Source organism: Haliotis rubra, unplaced genomic scaffold (assembly GCF_003918875.1).
Source record: "Haliotis rubra isolate DU_JTF1 unplaced genomic scaffold, ASM391887v1 Scf433, whole genome shotgun sequence".
Classification (NCBI taxonomy): Eukaryota; Metazoa; Mollusca; class Gastropoda; order Lepetellida; family Haliotidae; genus Haliotis; species Haliotis rubra.
Window position 1 is genome coordinate 679693 of NW_025767117.1, and position 25743 is coordinate 705435.

Here is a 25743-nt window from a genome sequence, read left to right on the forward strand (position 1 = left end):
GTCCCAGGATGGAGCTCGGAACTTCTTAGATTGATCAGACAACTTGTAGAAGTGCAGTAGGGACTGGAGTTCAGATACAGTAGAAATCTTAATCCCTGTTGCCGTAGCTACAACAGTGTTGATATCTGCTAAATAAATAGCAATGGTAGATGCCATCCATTTCCTAGACATTCGCAGATGTTGTAGGTATTCAGCGACAATCTGGGCAGATGCTGTAGCAGGAGACAGTATGCCCATCATTCTGCAGTTGTCTTGAAATTTCTTCCACTTGTCATCATAAAGTGAATGTGTAGAAGTACGATGTGCTGAAGTAATTACTTCCGCAACTCTTCTGGAGTACCCTTTGGCGATAAAAGATTTCTGTAGATGCGCCAGACCCATAGATGTAGCATGGATCGGAGTATGGGTGGATCAATACGTCATCTCAGATGGTTAGAACCAATGGGTCTGGATCAGCGATATGTAAAAGCTCGACGAACAAAGGTCGAGCCGACCAATAAGGAGTGACCAAAGCGGCGTTAATTTCCTTTTGGAAAGTAGTTTCTGTAACACTCGTGGAAAAAGGGCTGGAGGTGGAAACACTTAAGCGTTTAGGTTCTCCCAGGAAATTGCTAAGGCGTCTTGATTTCATGCTATAGTGTCCGGGATCGGTGATACAAATCTGGGTAGCTGATTGTTGAACCTGGTCGCAAACAAATCTATCTGAGGGTTGGTGATCAGGAGACAACAGATCTGAAGATCTGTGGATGCAACTGAGATGGATAGGGAATCTATCAGTTAGAAGAAATGCATCAGCCGATCCTGCTGAACCCAGATGATTGACATACCATACCACCGTCGAGTTGTCTGATGTATGAGAAGACTGGTCAATTGCAGATCCTTCGCCATTCTCGTATGGCTAGGATAACTGCTCTGAATTCCAGTTTGTTTATATGCAGGGATTAATCGGCAAACAATCAAAGCCCTGCCACTTGACGATCGTAAAGGTGAGCTTCCCATCCTGGGAGTGATACATTGATGAATAGGTGATAAGTGGGGTTGAATGGCATCAAGCAAACTCCTCCGCAAACGTACAATTCGCCGAACCACCATAGAGGGTACTAATGGAGTGATGAAAGTAGTAGAGTCGACGCATGAGGATAGTAGTTCGACGAATGTCATAGTCGTAGGACGAATCAGGTGTTCGTCAACCAAGTCATGTGGATTCGGAGAATGTTGTATGACCACTACCCTTGATGTAGTCTCGGGATCGGTGTAAAATGCATGTAGAAAATCGGTAATTCAGTAATTCCTAATAACCTCACTTGTACACAAACATGTTATGTGTGTAATACGTCACTTCCCGAAGGCCATTAAAAGAAGTCATTGGATCAATGCTGTTGTGTCGTCTGTATGTTGGAAGTATATTACTGAATATTGACTGTAGATAACTTCTATTCCAACATAACTCAGCATGTAATACATGCTGCAACAATATTTCCAATTACAAGGTCCAATACAGCTAATGCAAGGTGAGGGAGGATCCAATGCTGAGAAGGTATGTTGCAATTAATGTCAACTTTCCTTATTCAAGAAGAAGAGTCTTCTTTTCCCATGATGTAGAAGCAAGGCAAGTATAATATCTAAGTCAATTTATTGACATTAAGTTACAGTACATAGTGTGACAAGAAATAGAATGACTACAAAGGAAGGTCACATGACTAATCAGGGGACAAGCTGCATGCCTCCCAGGAGTTACCCAAGCTGTCCAGATCTGATAGGGTAGCAGGGGTGTGTTTGGGCCAGCTGTTCAGAGAGGCCGACTACTTCATTACAGTTCCTTTCCACTCAACCGTCAAGCATAAAAGAGAGAGTACAATAGTGTGAGAAAAAAAAACACTTACCAGTGTCAGAGACTGAATGCCTTGTACCATTTTGTCCAACAGTATCAGCAGGAGCGACATCATTCTCTGTGGAATCAAAGAATGCCATCACTCAGAGTTAGCTTAACAAAAGATCTAATTGTGATATTAGTGTTTGTACTGTCTGTGTGAACACTGCATAACAAACAATTATCTAAGTCAAGTGAATAGGCATTGCAACATGAAGATGTTTTAGACAATGTCAAAGACCCATTTGAAATTCAAACTTATCTCACTGTGCCAGTGTGAAATTATTCTCTTTGTGACAACACTAACTGACATTTCTTATGCCCTTACCAATCAACTTAATCTTCCTCTTCAATGCTGTCGGTTTTGTCATCAGTGCAGGTGCAACATTGTTTGCAACTGGTTTGCATTGTACCTTCACAGAGGCCGTGCTTGTTACTGGGGCTGATACTCTAACAATATTCTTCTTCAACTGTAGAACCTTCTTCTGAGGAGACCCAGACGTACTCTCCACATCAGAATCTGAATATTGACAGTCTTTGATCAAACAAAGAACACAAAAACATTGGGTTTTCAAAACAATCATGTAATTTTTTGAGTAAAATTGATATTTTATACTTATCCTGACTCATGCTCTTTTGCTTGTCCCCTTCCTCTTGCGAACATAGTGGAACACTTGTATCTCCTTAATTGAAGCTCCCTTCAATGTAATATCACTAATTGGTACTCACCCAAGAGTTGCCTCCCCTGCCGCAAGCGCGGGAACAGGTGTCGCCACCCTCTGGCCTCATGCTTCACTCTCTCCTGATTTTGTGAGCCCAACACTTGAATTTACAGGGAAATACAAAGTGTTATGTGGGGAGGATGGGAGGGCTAACCTCATGAGTCAGGATAAGTATAAAATATCAATTTTACTCAAAAATTACATATTTTTCCTTATCCTGACTCATGCTCTTTTGCTTGTAGAATCCAATCGGAGTGGTGGTGGGCATAAACAGAATACTTTGGATTAATAATTAGTGATTTAAATAACTTATACTGTAATAACCTCATGGGAACTTCATAAAGGCATTGACTTAGGATATTTCCTTTATAATAAGCCATAGGTTATATATACCATAACTGGGGTATTACATTACTAATATACTGATATACCAAATTATAGATATAACAAGCTACTCTGATAGAGAAGCTGTACAACTGAACATAAAACTCAGTATGAGCTTAAGGTTGAATAACCTAAGCTAAATATATACATAGCCCTAGAACTCCGTGGAGTTATAAGCTAAATATATGTATAATATACATAATAATTTAGGTGAGGGGTGAATATTAACGCCACTCTGAGGGACTGTCAGCTGCTGAGCTGGAGGACCAAAGGACCGAAATGGTGAATGCCAGAGACGCCCCTCGGTGGTGATATCTCTCAGATAGTGATTAGCAAACACCATGTTAGATTTCCAGAAGCATCCTTCCATAATTGTATTCAATGAACAGTTACCGTGAAGGGCGAGGGTGGAGGCCAATGCCCTGATTTCATGTGGATTTGATGCTGTTGGAGGGTCCAGTCCTGCTGCCTTGTAGGTAGAATGACAGTTCTAATCCATATAGATATGGTGGTACGAGAGACTTCTGTCTGATTAGTAGGCTTATAACGGGATGAACAATCTTCTGAGCCGATCTTAGCCTTGTTTTGGAAATCCATCGTAAATAGATTTTGAGAGCTCGTACTGGGCATAGAGATAAGTCCAATGTATCTTGAGATCCGAGAATCGAGGATAGCGCAGGGACGTGAAATAACCTGTCTGGTTGTCCTGGTAGTTGATTTTTGGCGATGAAATCCCATCTTAATATCAGGTGCGCTGTGTTTTGATTGTCATCAAACTGTATCCTCTCATAATCTAGAGCGTGAATTTCAGATATTCTGGCTGCCGTGGCTAGCGATAACAGGAAAATTGTTTTCTGTGAGAGAAATTCAAAGGTTGTCGATTCCAATGGTTCATAATCCTCACTTGTGAGGTGTTGTAGCACTACATTCAGATCCCAAGCTGGGGCGTGGAACTTCCGCTTTTGGTCCTCCAATCGGTAAGCACGTAGTAACGCCAGTAACTCTGGTGTTTTTGTCAATTTAACACCCGTTCTCATAGAAATCACAGAACTAAGCGCGGCAAGATATGTTGACAATGTCGAGCCTTTTAAATGTTTCTTTTGCCGTAAGTAACACAAATAGTCTGCCACTTGAGGATGCGTAGCATCTCTTGCTGTAAAACCCTTGTTTGCTGCATAATTTTCGAAACTGTGCCACTTGTCGTCGTACAAGTTACGTGTAGAATATCGTAAGGCAAGCGTGACCGCTTTTGCCGCCCTGGTAGAATATCCTCTCTTGTTTAAACACATTTTAATACAGTCCATACGTGAAGTTTGAATACTTCTGGGTTTCTGTGCACCTGTTTGGTGTGTGGATGTATTAACAGCTTTGAGCGTTTGGGTAGCTCTAGTGCCGGTTGACCGATTTCTTGTATTAGAGCGGAAACCACGCTCTGGCCGCCAGTAGGGCGACCAAAATGAGTTGTAGGCTCTGTGTTTGGCTGATTTTCTGTAATACTTGAGGTATTATTGCTGGGCGGAAACGCGCACGCATTGAGGCCTTCCCATGATATGCTTAGAGCGTCCGCTGCCCATGCTTGTGGGTCTGGAACTGGTGACACGAATGTCGGTAGTTGATTGTTGAATCTTGTGGCTTAATAGATCTACTAGCGGCTCCTATTTGCTTGATTATCTGTGCAAATATCTCTGTATTGAGCATCCATTCTGTCGGCTGACGGTAGATGTGGCCGAGAGTGCGCGTCTGCTAGTATATTCCTGGCTCGGGAATGTGGCATGCTTTGACATGTAGATTTAGATCTTGGATTAATTCAACAGTTGAAAGGTTAAAGTCAAAAGGTTCGGGCGATCTCGTTGAGCCTTGCCTGTTCACATAGAACGCCACTGTCGAGTTGTCGGTATGTATCATCAGGTGCATTCTGTAGAATGTTGCTCCAATGTCTTATGGCGTTGATTACAGCTTTCATCTCTAATGAGTTTACGTGGAGCTTGCTTTCTAGCTGATTCCATAACCCTGATGCCGTCTGGTTGGTGAGATGAGCTCCCCAACCTTGGAGCGACGCGTCTACATATAGATGGGTTTTGAATTCCTGCTCTGCTAAACAGATCCCTTCGCAGACATTCGATTTCTTGGTCCACCATAGTAGATGAGGTCTGAGATGTTCCGGTAGACTGAATGGTTGTAGGTCGTCGAGATGTGTGTTGATGAAGACCTGTAAGGGACGTAACTGTAATCTGCCTATGACTGTCAAGTCTTGGGCTGATGTTAGAAGACCTAGTAAACTCTGCCATTGTCGAAGTGGTAGCGGAGAGAGTAGGGCTGGAGGAATGATCTGTTGGATCTTGAGCCAACGGTCTTCTGGTACGACTATACGGTTGAGATTGGTGATAAATCGAATGCCTAGGAATTGCAGATCTTGCGATGGTACTAGGTCCGACTTGTGTAAGTTTACTAACCATCCCAGCTGTGTTAGTAGCTTTATGATGTAGTTTAACTGTAGTTTGAGATGCTGTGGATCTTGATCTACTTGTATCCCGTCGTCGAGGAAGAACGCACTCGCGAGCCCTTGATGATGTAGATAGGTGACAATCGGTTTCGTTATCCTCGCGTGAATAACCATGGGGCTGATGTTATTCCGAATGGAAGTTCTTTCCACTGGTAATGTAACCCGTCGAGAGTAAACCGTAGGTATTTCCTGGATTCGGGATGTATAGGGATGTGCAGATAGGCATCTTGTAGATCTATACTGCCCATGTAGTCCATGGGGACTAATCATGTGCCGTAACTGAGGTAGATGTATCATGTGGAACTCTCGTGGTCTCGCGAGATAAGTCTTGTTGAAGAAGCTCATGTTGTAAATGAGTCTGTATTTCTCCTTGGAGTTTTCTTGGGTACTAGGAAAACTGGGGAGTAGAAACCTGGTTCGATGTTTCCTTGATCTATTACTTCTATGGCCTGCTTGGTTAGGAGTAATGTAACAGCCTCTCTTAACTTTAGTAGTTGCTGTGCCTGTACCTCGAACTTGTGAGGGTTGACTGTTAGTGGAGGCTTGGCCTGTAGTGGGATCTGAAATCCAGGTGCTGAAGAATGTTGGAGACATAGGTGTCTTGAAGTATTCCCCAGTTTTCCCAGTGTAGTTGGAGACGCCCACCCACTTGTGACGGTTGTACTGGAACGGCTGGGGTGGAAGACTCCAGTCGTTCGAACCTGTCTTTCAGCGCTTATAGTTGCGGGAACCTCTGGGTGTCCTGCCTCTTCCTGACCCTCCTCTATAGTTGCCATATGGGCTTAATTTTAAAAGAATCTCTTCCCTGAACTGGCTATCTTCCTGTCTCTTGCTCTTTGTAGGCCCGTGAATTTAGATCTCCCTGAGTATCTTTGTGAAGTCTGTCGAATGACACTGGCTAGCGTGTCCATCGATTTAATCATCAGGACTTCTCTGGAATCCTTGGTGACTTCCTTGGAGACTTTGTCTATTCCTCCGTCAAAGATGGATGGGGAAGACCACGGGCTGTATATAGTGGGGCTGTAAAGTTCTCACCCCAGCTGCAGGAAGCTTGAGGAGGCCTTGACGACGAGAGCTAAGGTCAGTGCTGCTGAGACAGATGTGAGATGATCCGTTAGGGAACTGCTGGTCCTTCTTTGCATAAGTAGGGCCGAGTAAATCATTCTATCATCTTCAGAGGTCAGATCTAAATCTGGTGATAAGTGTCTCATTTATTGTTCTAGATCTATTTAGACCAAAGAACATACGCCTCGCCATGGTTTCTATCTGAACCAATTTCCATCATCAATCTTGTAGTACTTGTTCTTGGCATCGGAGATCAGCTTGTAGTTCTCATCGATGTCTTTGCCTTGAAGAAGGGTCTATATTATCGCGGAGAACTTCTTGGCGTGAAAGTTTGGCAGATGTGGTGTCTGAACCTTCGTGGCTTTGTTGAATGCTGTATCTAGGTTCTGTGGTACCGCCCATAATCGGGTCGATTGGGGTAGTGTTATAGCATCTGCATCGCCTTCTTTCATCAGATATGTCTGCGCTCGAATTGCCACTCTTGGAAGGTGATGAGAGATCTAGATTATTGACCATCCAATATCTTATCTCTGCATCTGAGAAAATAATTCCTCCATCATCTTCCATTCCATCATCATAAATGAGAGGTTGTTGCTCTTCTGATGTAGGACTGTGTGGCTCTATCTCTATATCGTTTGACGCTTGTGGAGATCTAGTTGTAGGCTTATGTGCAGACCTGTGAGGTGATCGACGTGGTGATATATGCGTGGAGATCGGGCGTGGTGATCGGCGAGGCGATCGTCTTGGTGATCTACATCGATAGGTTGATCTTCTTGGCAACCTATGAGGGGACCGTTGGTAGCTTCGCGAAGCTTTTGTGTAGTCCCTCGATGTCCTTTTAGATGATGATGACGATCTGGGTTCAGGTGTCCTTCGCGAACGCCTTCGCGAAGCTTCCTCTGCGTCGGTCCTGGGGAACGGTGATATGACCTTCGAAGGCTTCCGTGAGGTCTGATGATCAGATTCCGTGATCTGAGTATGACGCGAAGAGGGTGATGATCTTTCCCGCCTTCGCCGGGAAGGCTGTACATCTGGGTCCTTCGTGGAGGTGGTCTGTGACTCCTTCTTCGGCGCTGCATCGTCGTGGCTGCTACGCTGACTGGGGTTGCCTCTGGGGTGCTGTCACGTTGGAGCCTTCGCGAAGGCTCGGACCCTGGGATGGCTGCTTCTCCAGTCTGTAGTGGCCTTCCATCATGATCATGATCTGCTTCATTAGATCGCCTGGGATGATCTGCGGCGTAGTAGATGGTGCCCTCTCTGCGCTGATAGCGGTGGGGCCCTCCGCGATCTTGTCTGACATCAGTGTAGAGGCATCAGGCTGCATGGTGATCTCTGCTGAAGTCACTGTCGCTGTCACTGGTCGCTTCTTGTGACGTATGTCGGGTATGATGATTGGTTGATCATCCTAGAGGCCCAATTCTGCTGCTGGAACGATCTCTGCTGAGAAAGTTCTCGACAACTTCGTAGATTTCCCTTTGGAGGATGACGTTGCCCTGGGGGTACGAAGTCTGCGTTGAGAAGACGTTGAGGCCCTCTTGGACTTTATCTGCGATGACGGGATGTCTGGGGAGGCCGGTCGCTTCTTAGAGGTGACGGACTGCATCCCACGTCCCTCTTCCGATGGGGTCTCAAGCAGAACACCAGACAGGAGGGGATCGCTCGACAGCAGCTGACTGGATGGGAAATCCGATGTATCGGGCCATGTCTACACCTAGTTTGCGTGACCTATCTGCAACACGTCTCAAGACGCAAAGATGGTATTTATTAAAAGCAGAATTAGTTAAATTAATGCAGTAACTGCAACGTGAATCAAACGCACAAGGCGTAGTACAACTAGGGCATACTACATGCGGATCCGCAGCGGAAAAACGTAATCTACAAATAGTACAGTTTTTCATCAACGTAATACTAGCTGAACAATCACGAACTCACGTGAATAAACAGTAGAAATACGATTAATTATCACTACAAATTAATGAAGGATACTAGCTATACCTTTATAGTAAACTATAAGAGGTAACTAACTAAGAAAACCAAAGGATATAGTGTGTAAGGAGACACAGGCGCTCTCACATCCTGCTCACTGGGCGAAGAAGGAGAGAGTGAAGCATGAGGCCAGAGGGTGGCGACACCTGTTCCCGCGCTTGCGGCAGGGGAGGCAACTCTTGGGTGAGTACCAATTAGTGATTTTACATTGAAGGGAGCTTCAATTAAGGAGATACAAGTGTTCCACTATGTTCGCAAGAGGAAAGGGGACAAGCAAAAGAGCATGAGTCAGGATAAGGAAAAATATAACTTTGTCAGTTTGTACTAATCAGCAATCCGTCATCATCATGTCATGTCAAAGAAATACCCGTGGAAAGGATTCAAAAAGGTCAAAGATACCAATACTATTATAAATACATACCATCTTCAAATGGGTTAACAACCACTGGTTCAATCTTTGGACTAGCTCTGTTCTGCTGAGATGCAGTGGTCCTTACATCAGTGTCAAGGAGGGCAGTCTGTAACAACACTGTCTTGTTTTCCCCAGGTGCAAGTATGTCTGTAATGCAGACAACAGACATTCTTCTTACATGCTTATAATGCAAATCATAATTGCTTCTGTTTTAAAGCATGAGAAGGAAATATCCTCATCATGATTGCTAATAACCACTGAAATGACTTTTCAAATTATTTTACTTCTAAGACAGTTTAGGTTTTCAGTGAACATACTTATAATAATAATAAACTTGGCAAAATGAGGGAAGGAATCACTGACCCATGTCACAACCTTTGTGATATAAGGTTCATCACACAGGTTATGAGTCACTGATCCAGTAAATATTGAAAAGACCTCAGGAGGTGACGCATCTGACATAATTACCTGTAGAACTTTTGGAAAGAACTGTGTCCAGATCCTTATGCTTGAAATGTTTGAAAGCACAATGTGCCTTGGTACATCCTGAGGGCTGAGACTCCCAGTAGCATGGGATATTGCTTCTGTCAACCTGAAAAAGAACCCACAAACAATATACCATTTTGCCCAATGTACAACCATTGGGCTACAGTAAAGTTTTCATCTAAAACTTTGTCAAACGTCTAACTTCACATCACATGACTTAATACTTAAATCGGTTAGCTCTCCAGTGTCTCTTTCATTCAATTCAATTGGAGTACAGTGCATGCCTAACAGTTAGTAACAGAACAGAACCTGAAAAGTAACCTTTTACTCCCTTCATTCCCTGAATACTTTTATCTGTGCCCCTGACAATTAACCTATTAAGAAGATGAAACAAAAAGAAGACAGATTTAGTCACACCTTGATTTCCATATGTCGGAACTTGCATCCTGGCCGTGTACAGATCCCTGCCTGCCAGTGGGTGCACATAACCTCGCATCCCAAAGCAGCCTCTACATGTCGGAATGGGCAACTAGCTCCCTAAAAACACATCAAAATCATTGCAAACTCAATGTCATCACTTCCCACAGACACTGGGATGGCAAACAAATCACTTCAATTTAGATCTTTAGAAGCTATTGTATGTGATGTCTGTATTCACTGTTCCCACTGATCAAAGGATTTGCTTTCATGGACAATGACATGTGTATTGAATATTCAGTCCTACAGGAGTACATGGGTCAATCCTGATGACATTCAATTACAAATATTATCATATTACCATGATCTCTTTCTTGCAGTATAATGATAATGATAATGGGAAACAAACTATGATCAGCAATAAAAAAGTAACAAGCATGTAAAACACATCATGCTTATTATCACCTTTGTACATGCAGAGTAGTAGTAGAAATAGCAATCATCTCCAGTTTGTGCCATCCTGTCTTTGATCCTGAAGAAATAACCTAATTACATTCTTTTCAAATACTTTTTTCTGAATCCTTTTTTACTTTTTTTTTCAAAATCAAAACCAAACTTTGATCCCTCTCCACTTGATGTTGGCATGCTTCACTGTTAACATGGGGTGATAAGGTTCAGTCTCTGTCCAACCCAGACATCAGATGCACAGATCAGTCAAGCACAAAGCAGTCCAATCAAACATGTCATTTATCTTAGTGGTGGATCAACACAGTAGTAGTCTCAAAGTTGAGAAGGTTAATTCCAAAATTTGGTGCATTCTAATGTGTGGCACAAATCCATATCCATCAAAAATGGAGATGGACAACAATCTGAAAGTAAAAAGAAACAATAATCACACTTAAGCAGTAAACATCTTTGTTAGCAATGACACAATAACCTAGTGATGGTATTACTACGATCACATTGCCAATTTAATAAATCTACTACACCTAATATTACTTGAAAAATGAACCAAATGATATGATACCGTATGTGCAAACCACATATTCATATACTGGTATTGTAATACTGTCCACCTCTTCAAACACTTAACAAAGAATTCAATATTCCACATCTGACTCTGAGCTGTCCAATATCCTTGTGAGCAGAGTTTTTTTTGTCCTTGCTGCCTTACTGCATTCTCACCAACACACAACTTGATATCTCGACAGTAGTGGTGGTCCGATTAATTGAAATAATCGAAGATTGGTCTCAGTGACTAAAAGACCAAGCAATCGAAAATGTTTTCTCATAATCGAACACAAACAATTTTGGAACACTTGTTTGCATTAACATAATAACAATATTTTTTCACGAGGTTGGTTTGTCTGTGTCGTTAAATTTCATAAGCACTACAAGCTCATTCCAAGTCATGATTGAATTTATCTTAAAGATTCCAGGAATTTTATGTTCCTAACATACTACCCATCCTTTAAATATGTGAAATATGAAATGCATTTTATGCAAAAAAACCAAAAACTACATGGATTTTTTTGTTATTTATTTTGTGCATTAACAGAGATAACAGGAACATGTGATAAATGATGCTTACCAATTATTTTCGATGATTGATCGGTTGTAATGCATCAATGATCAATTATGACTATGAGATTTTAACACTACTAGACAGAGGCTGGAAAGGCAGGTCTGAGACTTCTCATGTAAGGAGAAGTACATTAATAATATCTAATTCGTGAACAATGATGAATGCTACTTCTTATCTTGAGCATTTTGCAATGCTTATCACTGTTGGAGGTTTGGTCTGCAGTTTGCAATATTGATAACCAGCAACAGATTATGTTCAGATTAGAATATGCTAAGCAAACACTCTAACATGCAAAGGTATGCATAATCTTGCTCATACTCAAATACATGTACCTGTGCTTCAGAGAAGTGATGTCAGAACAATCACAATTTCAAGATGTAGCATATAGCAGAAAGTGCCCAACAGTCCCCAAGTGAATGCAAGCTGCCATTGCCAAGGCTTTTGAATAAAGAGAATTCAGCTTTGCCGACTCTATTGGCCCATATAGCTGTGTTACCAAATTCTGGAAAACACAGTTTTGTGGGCAAGTAAGGGACTATGAAGAGCAGTTGGATCTCCTTCAACTACTGCATGTTCTGTAGCACATAGGGTAATCATGATAACTCTGCTGGAGACAGGCACGCATACACTCCTTTGTACACAAAGTACACATACAGGTTTTCCCAAGACATGGCCACAGCATCATGATTCAGGCGTATGAAACAATTATGCGCATTAATCTTAACATGTTTAATAATTCATAAACATACTGAAATTAAAATTTCATAGAACTCAAAATTTCCTATAAAAGTATAAAATGGAAATTATAGTTCCTTCTTCTGAGAGATTTTTCTAAAATGAAACTTTTCAAAGAAATAACTCATAATTGGTAAATAATGATCTCATCACCTGATCAGATAATTCTAAGGAAATGCAAACCAATAATTTACAAGCTAGCGAGTGAACATGGATCCTCCATCATTCAACCTCAAGACATTTGGTGCCCGTTCTTTTGCTTCAGTTGCAACCGCACTATGGAACTCACTTCCACTTAAATTACGTACAGCTCCATCCCTTCAAGTGTTCAAGCGTAACCTCAAAACACACCTTTTCAGTCGATACAAACAGTAACTCTCTCCAAGCTCATATTTACTACAATACTGATTCATATGACTTTTTGATGTGTTCGTTTTTAAACATTTGTGCGCGCTTTGAGCATGCCCCTTTGTGGTATGGAGTATTGCGCAATGTAAGTACCCTTATTATTATTATTATTTTTAAGTGAGGTCCCTAAAACTAAGTAGTATTGTGCTATCATGTTGCAAAGGAATTGGCTTGACATCTACCCATAGACTGTCTAACGAAAACTGTGTACCATGTATCATGTACATTATCACTCAGAGCAACCAGATTCTCTGAATGACCAACCTTTATGGGTTGAATTTTTTTCAAGTCCAGAATGAACTCTGAAATGATCCCATACAGCACAATGTTTTAACCTCCTGGAAGATGTAGAAAGGTAGCCCTGAAGTTCTGTTTGACAAAATCACATATAATCATGACAATGATAATAGACACAACACTAAAGGAAATAATTACCAACAGCAAGAACACATGTATGTCCCTGTGTGATGGGAAAGAAAGTAAGGAAGCAAGAACAGATAACTCTGATTTGTACCCAAGGCCAATAGGTGCTACAGGTGTAGAATGAGGTATGTATGAGTATTGTGTTGTATCATGTTGCTCTTGAAGAGAACAAGGGAATTGCAACATGTGCAAAGCACTGTGTCACTGTTAGGATAACAAATTGTTTATTCTTACCTTGAAAACGATATATCCAATCACTGGTCCTTTTCTTACTGCACAACTGCTTTAGAAACTAGGACCATAACCATGATAACATATCCTTGGGGGTCTTGTTTCCAGAAAGGCGTCATGCTTCACATGACGCAGTTGTTGATCATGTTGATGTAACCCTGACCATTTATTTCCCCATACCTAACCAAATACTCCAACAACCCCCTGAAATGATTTATTTCACACAAATCTATACTGGGATGTGTTTTTGAAAATCAAAACCAATAAATTGCATTAATCCGAAAGGATGGTTCAAGTCTTGTGTGAACTGTCACGTCCTCCAAAACTGACAATCTACCCCAAAATTCATAATCATGATAACGGCAGCATATATTTAACATTTTGTTCAATATCTTAACGAATACTTTACTACAATGTATATACTCCCACAGCTTGTTTTATCAAATTCATGTTATAATATCTTGCCTGTTTGAATATTATTCTTTTTCAGGATCAACTAAATATGAAATATTTGAGGAAAAACAAGGAACTGACTAAGTAACATGACCAAAGTGGTATGAGACTGATAAATCACCAGAGCTCTGAACTGAATCTAAGTAAGATCCAAATGTCCTGTTGAGCTGATTATTTTATTGGCATGTGATAGTCTATATTGTCACAAAGGTGACAAGTTTTATTTTTCATATTTTGAGCCTGTGGGTAAAAACATGACAAACTCAACACATAATGTGAACCAGTGTTCCCACAGTTGCTTATCACCTTCACCATCTTCACAGTTGTACCTTGCAGTTTGGACACCATAGGTAATAAAAACACTATTTTGCTGACGGAATATGTAAAAGTGATGTATTGCTGATGATCTTGATCCTTCCATTCATTACTCGTCGCTATATGGCTGAAATAATGCCGATGAAACGATAAATTCTAACTCACTGATACATTATTGCTCAGTTGACAAAGAGCAGTATGTCCATAATCACTTGACACTATTTTGCTAAATATTTGCTGAAGTTTCAACAATACCTCCTTCTTGGTAGATATCAGGCAATATATGTTTACCTAAATGCCATATCTCTCTTCCCGAATTAATTTGCTTACCAAGTTCCGACAAAAAAATGTGCGTTATCCCCTTATCCTCATCCAGTGACGTTTTTGGTTAGTATTCTACACTGTATACTCCTTTTTAAATATCCACGACGGATATAATTATTCGATAAAACGTAACGCCTAACACTCGTTCAACACACTTACGTAGTTATGACAATATCTGAAATTGCTACATACAGTGACAGACATGTATTTATAAATAAATGAACACTTGTAAACCCTTGTTTACCTCTCCTGTAAATGGCGTCGAATATAATGACGTCATTTCTTTACGGAGTAAATACATAAAAACATACTTGATAAAGGAGTGTCACAAAATGAGAATATACTAGCGTATTCCTCATTATAGGATTATTGTTTATTCTCTGGTACATGAAGCATTTTACATTTTATAAAATATTTTGATTCCGCACCGAATAAAGGTGAAGGTCACTAATGGAAGTAAACACATGGTGAACGAACTGTTGTGTGTAGACAGCTGAAGCTGTGACTCCTTTTTCATTTGGCAAATTGTTGTATCTTGCTCACAGCTGACATTTAAATTCAAATATGGACAAGGCGCAATCAAAGTCTCACGGTCATTTCCCAAAGGGGAAGGCGAAGATGCATACTCACAGTTCCAAAAAGAGGATAAATCCAAAGAAACAATTCAAAGGAAGTAAACAAGAAGGTGCGAACGCAAAATTGATGGTTAGCATGTTGGTAAGAGTTCCTCCCGTTCCCCCATCCCAAATGATATTTATGAATATACTAAAATTATTAAAAACAATTAACACAACAATTACTAGAGAGCTCACAAAATGACTAAAAGTCCAAACTTTAAGTTAGGGTTAAGTCTAAGTTTAGAGTTAAGTTTAGAGTTAGGTTTATTGTTGGGGGGATGGAAGGAACTCTGTCCCCCCTTTCAAACCAAACACTCCAATATCATGTATATTTCAATCATTATGGTTAGATACCCCATTCCAGGAAAACAACCCTTCCTGACAAAATATAAAATTTCAAGCGTATCATGTACGCACATAAATACCTTTGTAGTCTAACATATATAAATGAAAAAGTCAGTATTTCGAAGACTTTTTACGTGATTAATAGAAGAAAATCACCGCGTTAAAAGACTTTTAGTGAAGAAAGATGAATCAATCTGAACGATCAAATAATTCTTGGATTTACTAAATGAGAAGGGGCGGTGGGATAGCCTGGTGGTTAAACCGTTCGCTCGTCCTGCCGAAGACCCGGGTTCGATTCCCAACATGGGTACAATGTGTGAAGCCCATTTCTGGTGTCCCCCCACCGTGATATTGCTGGAATATTGCTAAAAGAGGCATAAAACTTAACTCACTCACTCACTCACTCATTTCATAGCCATTTTACTTTTTTCCCCTGGCTGTTAAGCTGTGTTTATTTTTCTACAGTATTTCAAGTGGTATCTGGTAAGAAATAATAATCGATAATTCTTGCAAACAGTTTAAGTGTCTTTTTCAGTACTTTGTGAGACCTCCTTGCCCTGCAATACACGACCGAATGTGCCTATGTACACCACCGATCAAAGTTTGCTGGAAATCGTGTGACAGAGTATCCCAATACTCCTTTCTTCATATCCTCAATATTTCTAGTCTTTTTTTGTTTATTGTGTCCTTCATGCGTCACTCAACGTGATGATATCCCACCACACATGTGAAATTTCAGGCCATGTTTTGGGCGTTGGTAGATAGGTTTCACGGTGTTTTTTGTCCAAATTTTCACACAGTGCAGAAAAAGCCAGACAAAACTTTCATCAGAAAAGAAAACATTTTCCCAATCTTGATTTTCATGAGCCCTACGTCAGTTTAAATGTCTTTCTTTTTGTGCACCTTTCATCAATGGTGAGGGAATTCTGCGCTTTTTGCACCCAGTTAAGTCTTTGTAATTCTTGACTAAGGGTTATATTCTAAACGCTTTTTGATTTTCCACTACTCACAATCTGACCAAGTCGCTGGTGATCCGTAGTACAGAACTTCCTTGGCCTCACTGACCCTGTCTTGTGCTAAGTCCCAATTCCTGACTGAATAGTCTTCAAATTTCTGTATACTGTAGACAGAGGAATGTCATGTCTACCAGCTAACTCTTTTGCATTAGTCACACCTTTCAAAATCATCAGTTTTCCAGGGGAGATAACTCTTGATGTAGTAATGTTATTCTTAAAGATCACATATACTCTAGGGGGGTACAAATACATAAATCACTAACTGGCATCGCTATAAATGAAACCCCGTCATTAAAACTACTCACTTCGATCTTCAATCAACTTAAATCAACCTTTTTGACAACAGTGCACAATTCTCACCCGCGAACGAAATTTCAACCAATCAGAGCGGGGCGTCTCTGTGTCGTCATATGAGGAATAGATATGAGGGCCGATGAAGAATTCATCTACATTTCAGGGGGTAAATTATCTTGTCATCATTCACTTGATGCTCAGTTAATAAATTATATCAGGTATAATTAGTGGTAACACCACTTAGATTACCCGACAAAAGTTCCCATTTGGCATTTCTTGTGTCTGGAGTAAATATTCAACATTATAAACATCGATCAAAGGATTAAACGATAACACGCTGATTGATTAATTACTTTTATCTTACACAGTGGATTTGTCAAAAGGAAGTGTTGATGTGTGTAGATTTACTAATCTATCGTGTCGGTGTCTGCGTAAATACAACGTCCTTCCTTCAAAGGATTAACCGCCAATACAGTGATTGATTGCTCATTATTGGCTAACTAAATTACCATTTTTAAAGAATGGCGGAAATTATGCAGTCAGTTGCCAGGTGTGCTATCTTGGGTGACCAATGAGACTATACACCAATGTGAAATACCTGGAACGATATATCACTTTTTCGTATACTAGACTGTTAAAAGACACATTACTTGGAACAGCTGTAGATGAATGGCATATCACTCGTTTTTGTGGATATTGATGTATATATTCCTCGAACAAGATAATACCCTGACATTGTTCCTATAGATTTAATCTGTTTTAATTTTAATATTTGCATTTTGTTTTTATTCATTTGTCGTAGCATTCAACAGAATCGTTGTTTTCGCCGTGAAGTGTAATGAGACATACACTAGGGCGTGTGTGCGAATTATGATTCACATTGGCAAACTATAAAATGTCTAAATGTTAAAGGGAAATTATTCAGATTATTGAAAAACATGTACAAATCTGTAAGATCATGTGTCTCTATAAATGAAGGATATACAGCATTTTTTGAGTGCCAAAATGGCGTCCGCCAGGGTTGCCAACTATCCCCTTTCTTGTTCTCATTTTTTGTAAATGATATTGTAGAGAGCCTAGCATTAGATAACCAGAGGGGTGTGAATCTGGAACTAATTGAATTGTTTATATTACTATTTGCTGACGACATTGTAATCTTTGACTTTTCTGTTGGTGGTCTCCAAAAGAGATTAGACAAATTAGTTGGTTATTGTGACCGTTGGAAACTAAAAATCAATGTAGCAAAGAGTAAAATTATTGTGTTTAGAAAGGGTGGCAGACTTAAGAAATGCGAACGATTTTATCTAAAAAATAATGTTATTGATACTGTCTCATCCTATAAGTACTTAGGGGTTCATTTATCCAGCTCAGGCTCGTGGTATATAACTCAAAAAACCCTCGCAGAACAAGCATGGAAAGTTCTTGGTATACTCAGATCATCAATACCTAATTTCTCAAATCTCCCCATTCATGTTTTGTTCAAAATATTTGATGTTAAAATTCTCCCAATCTTACTGTATGGCAGCGAAGTATGGGGATTTCACACAGCACCTAATGTTATTAATATCCATGACAAATTTTGCAAACAAGTTCTCAATCTTCCAAGAAGCACCCGAATATATTCGCTCATGCCGAGCTTGGTAGACACTCCCTTAAAGTTAATATTTACTGTAAAATTATTAAATATTGGATAAGACTGGTATCTCAAGCTGATAATGTTATTTTAAAGAAAGTGTATGAATATCAATATCGAACTGCAGAGAAAGGACGCCCATGTTGGGCACTAAGTGTAAAAAGACTTCTAAATCAATATGGTTTTGGATATGCCTGGTTTTACCAGAATGTTGGGAATGTCACTACTTTCATATCTCTGTTCAAACAAAGATGTATTGACGTTCATAACCAATCATGGAAAGGTGATATGCTGTGTTTTTCTAAACTTGATTTTCTGAGTAATATCAAAACAAAGTTTGCTTAGAGTTCTACATTAATCACGTTCAATGCAAAGTATTTCGTATTGCCTTAAGTAGAATTAGAAGCTCCAGTCATATGTTAATGATTGAATATGGTAGACGCCTTGGTCTAAAGCTTAAAATGAACGCTTGTGTCCATTGTGTATTATTCCTACTGTAGAAAGTTTAATTTCATTTTTGCCTAGAATGTCCATTTTATAATAATCTTAGAGAAATGACAATTCCAAATTATTATTACAATTTCCCGTCACAACAGAAACTGTCTCAGTTGTTCATGACGAAGAATATACTTCTTATTAATAATCTTGGAAAATTTGTGTATCTAGCTTTAAAGAAGCGTAATGCATTCTTGAGTGTATAGTACCCCTACAGCCTCTTGTATCTGCTGATTAGCACTTGTGCTAATATTGAATATTTTATGGCGCTTGTTAGACCTTGCACTTTGTACATTTGTATAATGGGCCTGTGGCCCCTTTACTTGAATAAACCTCTCTCTCTCTCTCTCTCTCTCTTAAATACAGTGATTGATTGCTCATTATTGGCTAACTAAATTACCATTTTTAAAGAATGGCGGAAATTATGCAGTCAGTTGCCAGGTGTGCTATCTTGGGTGACCAATGAGACTATACACCAATGTGAAATACCTGGAACGATATATCACTTTTTCGTATACTAGACTGTTAAAAGACACATTACTTGGAACAGCTGTAGATGAATGGCATATCACTCGTTTTTGTGGATATTGATGTATATATTCCTCGAACAAGATAATACCCTGACATTGTTCCTATAGATTTAATCTGTTTTAATTTTAATATTTGCATTTTGTTTTTATTCATTTGTCGTAGCATTCAACAGAATCGTTGTTTTCGCCGTGAAGTGTAATGAGACATACACTAGGGCGTGTGTGCGAATTATGATTCACATTGGCAAACTATAAAATGTCTAGATATTACAGTCCTGTTATAAATGCACCACAAGTATCAGCAGTCTGCTTTTTATTTAGTTTCAAAATGCATACAAGTATGATAATAAACTAATTAGGATTATAAGACCAAATATAAAGACATACATTGACTAGTATCTACATACTGGTGAGTGCACGTTAACCACGTGAATGTAGCCAGAAATTTATCGAGCAGTATTGTCACTTCGACCCCCCACCTCGCTTCCGTGGAAGAAATCGTTATGTTATAAGTTGTGTCATGCAAAATGCTTTTGGTTATGATTCAAATACATATTTAACTACGAGTAGAAAGTAGTTTTGATTTTCTAACTTGATGAACACAAACCATATTCTCATTAATTCTAACAGACTTTAGCCCGTGACTTCAACGATTTTCAAAACTGGCGGTGCCCTATCGCGTACATCCGCCAGTCTGAGTATAAATGCTATTTAGGTTTGTTTTCACCGAGTTACAAAATCAAAACTACCGGGTACTTTCTACTGATAGTAAAATATGTATTTGATTGGTGGCCAATAGGATTTTGCATGACATAGCGTATAACATAACAATTTATCTCGTGGAAGCGTGGTGAGTGTCAATATAATACTACATGTACTTACAGTATTATTGTTACTTCGACAGCAACCTCTCTTCTAAGGCAGAAATCGTTACGTTACAAGTTGTGTCATGGAAAATCTTTATGGTCATCAATCATATACATATTTTACTATGACTAGTAAGTAGTTTTGATTCTTTAACTTCCGTGACGCTATCTGAACACAAGTAAGATATCGTTTCAGGCTTCCACAGCGCTCGTTTTGCACACACAAACATAACCCATTTTGCACGAACTGCGGGGTCCTGTGGAAATCTGTGCATGGCGACACCATCGCCCGACCTCTAGGAGCAATTGACGACAACGCAACGATTTGGCATGTCTTCGTTGATGTCTAGAAATCATCAAAATGACGAGCTTGCTACACACTTTCTATACAACTAACTGAAAATCCTTCCTCATATGACGTCACTGCAGTGCTCTGGCGACAGAGTTACGTAACCTGTCTGTGGTTTCGTTGGCGGGCGAGAGTGAAGCAGGCGACTTTTTGGCAACTTTTAATCGCTCGGTACTAATTAACCACAAGTTTTTAAAGAATGAATTTGGTGTTCCGCATAAGACTGACCACAAATCTTTCATTTGTAATAGTTAAAAGAGTTAAAAAAACAAAGTTTATTTGTTCTTTAAGCCTACAAGAGGTGTCTCCCATTGAGTACCTTACTACATAATGTAACACCTATTTTAAAATTCTATCTGTATGATCTGACACAAGGCATCATGACACGCACTTGTAGTGATGTGGTGTCCAAGTCAATTCACAAATTCAGTATTGTGTGTGTCCACCATTGGTGTTGATGCAGGCTTGACAAGGACAGTGCATAGACGATTGAAGAAAGCCTGGGGAATGTTGTTCCATGTCTGAACCAATGCTTGTCCCAATTCAGCTAACGTCAATGGCTGATTCTGGGCTTGGCGTAAACATCGCTCCATTTCATCCTAAGAGTGCTCGATAGGGAACACGTCTAGAGAAATAAACAGCTGGCCAGGGGCGTACCAGAATGTTCTGCAGGAAATCTGTCACAACGTGAGCGACATGTCAACAGTCATTATCTTGCTGAAGCATAAAGTTATGTCCCTGTCCTTCAATGAATGGCTGCAAATGAGGTCCAATGATCTCATCCCTGTATCGGAGACCTGTCAGATGGCCATTGACAATAATGATTCCACGAAATTGTCAAAGTTGAATAACGCATGCATCAGCAAGCTGTTCACCTCTGTAGACCCTTGCCCTACCATCTGAGCTGTCCAGATGTCAAACTGGCTGTCTGGAATTGATTCCTTAGATGGGTCAGCCAAATATGGTTGTCTTGGTGATGTGACGTGACTCATGTTCAAGGAAACTCTGTCCTGTTCCCATTATGTCCAAAATGTCTCCATAGAGATGAGATTGTGGTTGGATGGACACTAAAATGTCTGGCTACTTCATTTTGGTCCATTCCAGTCTCCAGCATACCCACGGTAGAGAGACACTGATGTTCTGTAAGCCGTGGCATGATGTACACACAGTTTAGGTTGAAATAAAAGTGTTTTCCACTAAATTCAGAGGCTAGAGAATAATCAACCGTTCTTTAATTTTCAATATCAGGTGTGTGAACAGCATGCAAAAAGTGAGTAAGTTCATTGTGCACAAAGTTCATGTGCCACATGCAATACGTGATATCAGATTTCCTGGAAAGTGCTTTGCTACACGTTTATACAGTTGTTTTTAGGTTTGGGTCCTTTTCAAATACATGTAACTTTTATTTTATGCAATTTTATATTATGCAGTTACTTTTATCCATTAGTATACCTTGTCAAAAGTACCTTCTGCCAGTCTACCATTACATGAGATCTCAAAGCATTTCATATAGCCATCCACTCATTGACAGGGTATTATGTGAAAACATCATGATACAAACTTAACAAATACTTAAGACAAATGTATATTGGCACAAAACATATACCCAAAGGCTTGTTAAAAAGGTGTATAGCAGTATTAGTATTACTCTGAAACAATTAGCACACAGGATGATTTTGGGTCCCAAAAGAATCAGAATTTAAGGCACCAGGGTGAGCTGTGCCTTTCTCATGCCAGCATCTGCTGTTACAGAGTTTGAATTCTAGATAAGCTCAGATTTTTATATGCTGCATACCAAGGTTAAAGGTATCAAATAAGTGTCATATAGATTTATGAAATCTTAAGACAATATGTAATGTTTCAGGTGAGGGGTTTGCAGAGAAACGGAAAAAGAAGATGCATTATGAGTACATGAAGCTTTTGAAGAAAGAAATGAGGGGACAAAATGTGGAATCACAAAGAAGTAAGGTGAACACAAGTGGTGCTGATGAGATGGTGGGGAATGCAGCTAACAAGACTAAACCAAGGTTTGTTGATCCACCAGTTGTCTGTCTTCATCACCTTCATGTGTTGATAGCGAGTTACCTCTGAAATGTATCCATTAATTTGGTTCAGATTTGGTCGTAAGGTGCATTAGGCATATTTGTAGACCCCATATGGTAAAAGTGACCTTGACCCTAATTTAGTCATTGTTGGTATCACTTGACCCATTGGGTGATTCTTTGCAGGATGCTTGTTGAACCTGTACATTGATTTTGGTTACAATTTGAAGTGTCTCGGGTATTTAATGTTACCTTGACCTCATTTACTAGGTCATGGAAAGCCTAGGACCATGGTACTGTTTAGTTGACCCGTGAAGATCCGGGTTGGTAATGGTCCTCAGGAAGCCATGCTTATAGTAAGAGGCAACAAACAGAATCAGGTGGTCAGGCTGGTTGACATGTCATTGTATCCCAAATGTTTAGATCGATGCTCATGCTGTTGATCACTGGGTTGTCTGGTCCAGACTGGATTATTTACATACTTCTGTCATGTAGCTAAGATACCCCCAGAACCGCTGCATGGCATTGATTAAGTTTTGGTGCAAAGTGTGTTTGGGTGTTTGCGGAACCTAGAGATTAATTTTGTCTTTGATCTTCAAGGTTTGCTCATACATTTTATTCATCAGGTCATTTTGGAGAGCCACTTGATTTTAAGGGCACAGTTATTCTCTAGCATCTTTTATCTTGAATGATTTGGATTTGTTACACTTTTGATTTTCTAATTATCAGGAATAGAACCAAACAATCCAGGTTCATTTTATGTGTTCAGTTGTTCCATAAATGTCTGTCAGGTTGACATGGTTCAGGTAAGATATCCTATGATACAAATATCTCTTTTAGTAGTTCAGATGAAATATTATTGTGTGGGTACTTGCAGGAACTTCAAAGTACAAGACAGGCATCAAGGTAAACAGCATATGTTTTCTGAGGCTCAGAAGAGATTTCAGGTGAAGAAAGAAAGTCAGGAAAAACAAAAAGAGGTAAGGAAATTCTTTTTTTTTCACAGTGTGCTGGCTAAAATGTTTTCTTATTAAAATTCACCCCTTGTTTCACTGGCATAAACAAACTCAAATTGGCAAAATCTGCCCCACTCTTCCTTGAGGACAGCAAGATTGCAGACAATATGCACAGCTTTTTCACTGTCATTGTCTTTTGTTTAACAGATCCTCAGATTCTTGAAAACAAATCTTTAAAATCATGTTGCAAAACACTATATGCATAGCTGAGGTGTTTATAGTTCCATTTTTGAAAAGGTACATTTTGTACAAACATTAGATTACAAGTCCAGCATATGCAATCACAGTGCCATAGATCCTGTGTAAACGGATAAATTCATTAAATATTTGGTGTCTTTGACAGATGCTGGAGAATTGCATATACGTTTCTCGTTAATGTTGTTAAAGGCATGTTGTTTTATGTCTTGATGACAAAGTACAGGTAGTTCCCTGCCAGAAATAATTTCATTTGGGTTTAACTTTCTGTTTCCCATACTTCTCATAGAAGAGACAGTCTCCTGTTTGAAGGTTTTTATGTGTTTACTGTTCATTCACCTTACAGGAGAACCTCTTGAGGCTGGAAGAACAGAAGAAAGCTATTAATCAGTATAGAAGCAAGAGGAAGAAGAAGCACCTGATGTTGTGCAAGAAAACACATAAGGGCCAGCCAATTATGAAACACCAAATAAACTATCTGCTGGAGAAAATTCAAGCAGACATTGTTCGTTCATGACAAATCCTTCATGACAAATGATGGATCTATAACATATTTAGTTAAAAATATGAAGATACCATGTACATAGTTGAATTCTGTAAATAAAATGTTTATTGTCATGAAGTACAGTTTTGTAACCCATTGTACAGATAAAGTAGTGAGTTCTGCAGTGTCCATCATCAGTCTGTCATAAAACTTATAATGTCGCTGTTGACACCGGTAGGCTACGTCCAGGATTCCTCAAGCCAATGGTGTCAAGTCTCAGTTGACACTGGTAGGCTACGTGCAGGATTCCTCAAGCCAATGGTGTCAAGTCTCAGTTGACACTGGTAGGCTACGTGCAGGATTCCTGAAGCCAATGGTGTCAAGTCTCAGTTGACACTGGTAGGCTACATGCAGTACTCCTCAAGCCAATGGTGTCAAGTCTCAGTTGACACTGGTAGGCTACGTGCAGGATTCCTCAAGCCAATGGTGTAAAGTCTCAGTTGACACTGGTAGGCTACGTGCAGGATTCCTGAAGCCAATGGTGTCAAGTCTCAGTTGACACTGGTAGGCTACGTGCAGGATTCCTGAAGCCAATGGTGTCAAGTCTCAGTTGACACTGGTAGGCTAAGTGCAGGATTCCTCAAGCCAATGGTGTCAAGTCTCAGATTCCTGACAGTCTCAGTTGACACTGGTAGGCTACGTGCAGGATTCCTCAAGCCAATGGTGTCAAGTCTCAGTTAACACTGGTAGGCTATGTGCAGGATTCCTCAAGCCAATGGTGTAAAGTCTCAGTTGACACTGGTAGGCTACACGCAGGATTCCTCAAGCCAATGGTAAAGTCACCGTTGACACTGGAAGGCTACATGCAGGATTCATCACACCAATGGGGTAAAGTCTTAGTTGACACTGGAAGGGTACATGCAGGATTCCTCAAGCCAATGGTAAAGTCACAGTTGACACTGGTAGGCTACATGCAGGATACGTCACACCACTGGTAAAGTCACAGTTGACACTGGTAGGCAAAGTGCAGGATTCCTCATGCCAATGGTGTAAAGTCTTAGTTGACACTGGTAGGCTACATTGCAGGATACGTCACGCCAATGGTAAAGTCACTGTTGACACTCGTAGGCAAAGTGCAGGATTTGTCATGCCAATGGTGTAAAGTCTCAGTTGACACTCGTAGGCTATGTGCAGGATTCGTCACGCCAATGGTAAAGTCTCAGTTGACACTCGTAGGCTACGTGAAGGATACGTCACGCCAATGGTAAAGTCTTAGTTGACACTGGTAGGCTACGTGAAGGATTTGTCACGCCAATGGTGTAAAGTCTCAGTTGACACTCGTAGGCTATGTGCAGGATTCGTCACGCCAATGGTATAGTCTCAGTTGACACTCGTAGGCAAAGTGCAGGATTTGTCATGCCAATGGTAAAGTCTCAGTTGACACTCGTAGGCTACGTGCAGGATACGTCACGCCAATGGTAAAGTCTTAGTTGACACTGGTAGGCTACATGCAGGATTCGTCACGCCAATGGTAAAGTCTCA

At 40.1% G+C, this 25743-nt stretch overlaps 2 protein-coding genes across 2 annotated transcripts; one reads left to right on the top strand and one right to left on the bottom strand.

The window, feature by feature from the left end:
- Window positions 1-1812: 1812 nt before the first annotated feature.
- Window positions 1813-14585, bottom strand: LOC124289121 (zinc finger CCCH domain-containing protein 11A-like). The gene is made up of 7 exons (XM_046725724.1): window positions 13231-14585; window positions 10311-10714; window positions 9846-9965; window positions 9411-9534; window positions 8952-9089; window positions 2199-2390; window positions 1813-1949 (listed from the first exon to the last, which is right to left on the bottom strand). Exons 2-7 carry the CDS (start codon window positions 10362-10364, stop codon window positions 1828-1830), a joined length of 750 nt encoding a protein of 249 aa, XP_046581680.1. The 5' UTR covers window positions 10365-10714; window positions 13231-14585; the 3' UTR covers window positions 1813-1827.
- A 180-nt stretch (window positions 14586-14765) lies between these two features.
- Window positions 14766-24339, top strand: LOC124289127 (thyroid transcription factor 1-associated protein 26 homolog). Its single transcript, XM_046725727.1, has 4 exons — window positions 14766-15004; window positions 22329-22491; window positions 23384-23486; window positions 24064-24339. The coding sequence occupies exons 1-4, from the start codon at window positions 14884-14886 to the stop codon at window positions 24232-24234; spliced, it is 558 nt and encodes a 185-aa protein (XP_046581683.1). The 5' UTR covers window positions 14766-14883; the 3' UTR covers window positions 24235-24339.
- Window positions 24340-25743: the final 1404 nt, after the last annotated feature.

Excerpts from the sequence above, each read along its gene's own strand:
- LOC124289121 (XM_046725724.1), bottom strand. The coding sequence starts at position 10,364 with ATGGCACAAACTGGAGATGATTGCTATTTCTACTACTACTCTGCATGT. Across the intron at positions 9,966-10,310 it reads ACTACTCTGCATGTACAAAG|GGAGCTAGTTGCCCATTCCG; the intron begins GTGATAATAAGC and ends ATGTGTTTTTAG. Across the intron at positions 2,391-8,951 it reads TGTTAACCCATTTGAAGATG|ATTCTGATGTGGAGAGTACG; the intron begins GTATGTATTTAT and ends GTCAATATTCAG.
- LOC124289127 (XM_046725727.1), top strand. The coding sequence starts at position 14,884 with ATGGACAAGGCGCAATCAAAGTCTCACGGTCATTTCCCAAAGGGGAAG. Across the intron at positions 22,492-23,383 it reads GCTAACAAGACTAAACCAAG|GAACTTCAAAGTACAAGACA; the intron begins GTTTGTTGATCC and ends GGGTACTTGCAG. Across the intron at positions 23,487-24,063 it reads GTCAGGAAAAACAAAAAGAG|GAGAACCTCTTGAGGCTGGA; the intron begins GTAAGGAAATTC and ends TTCACCTTACAG.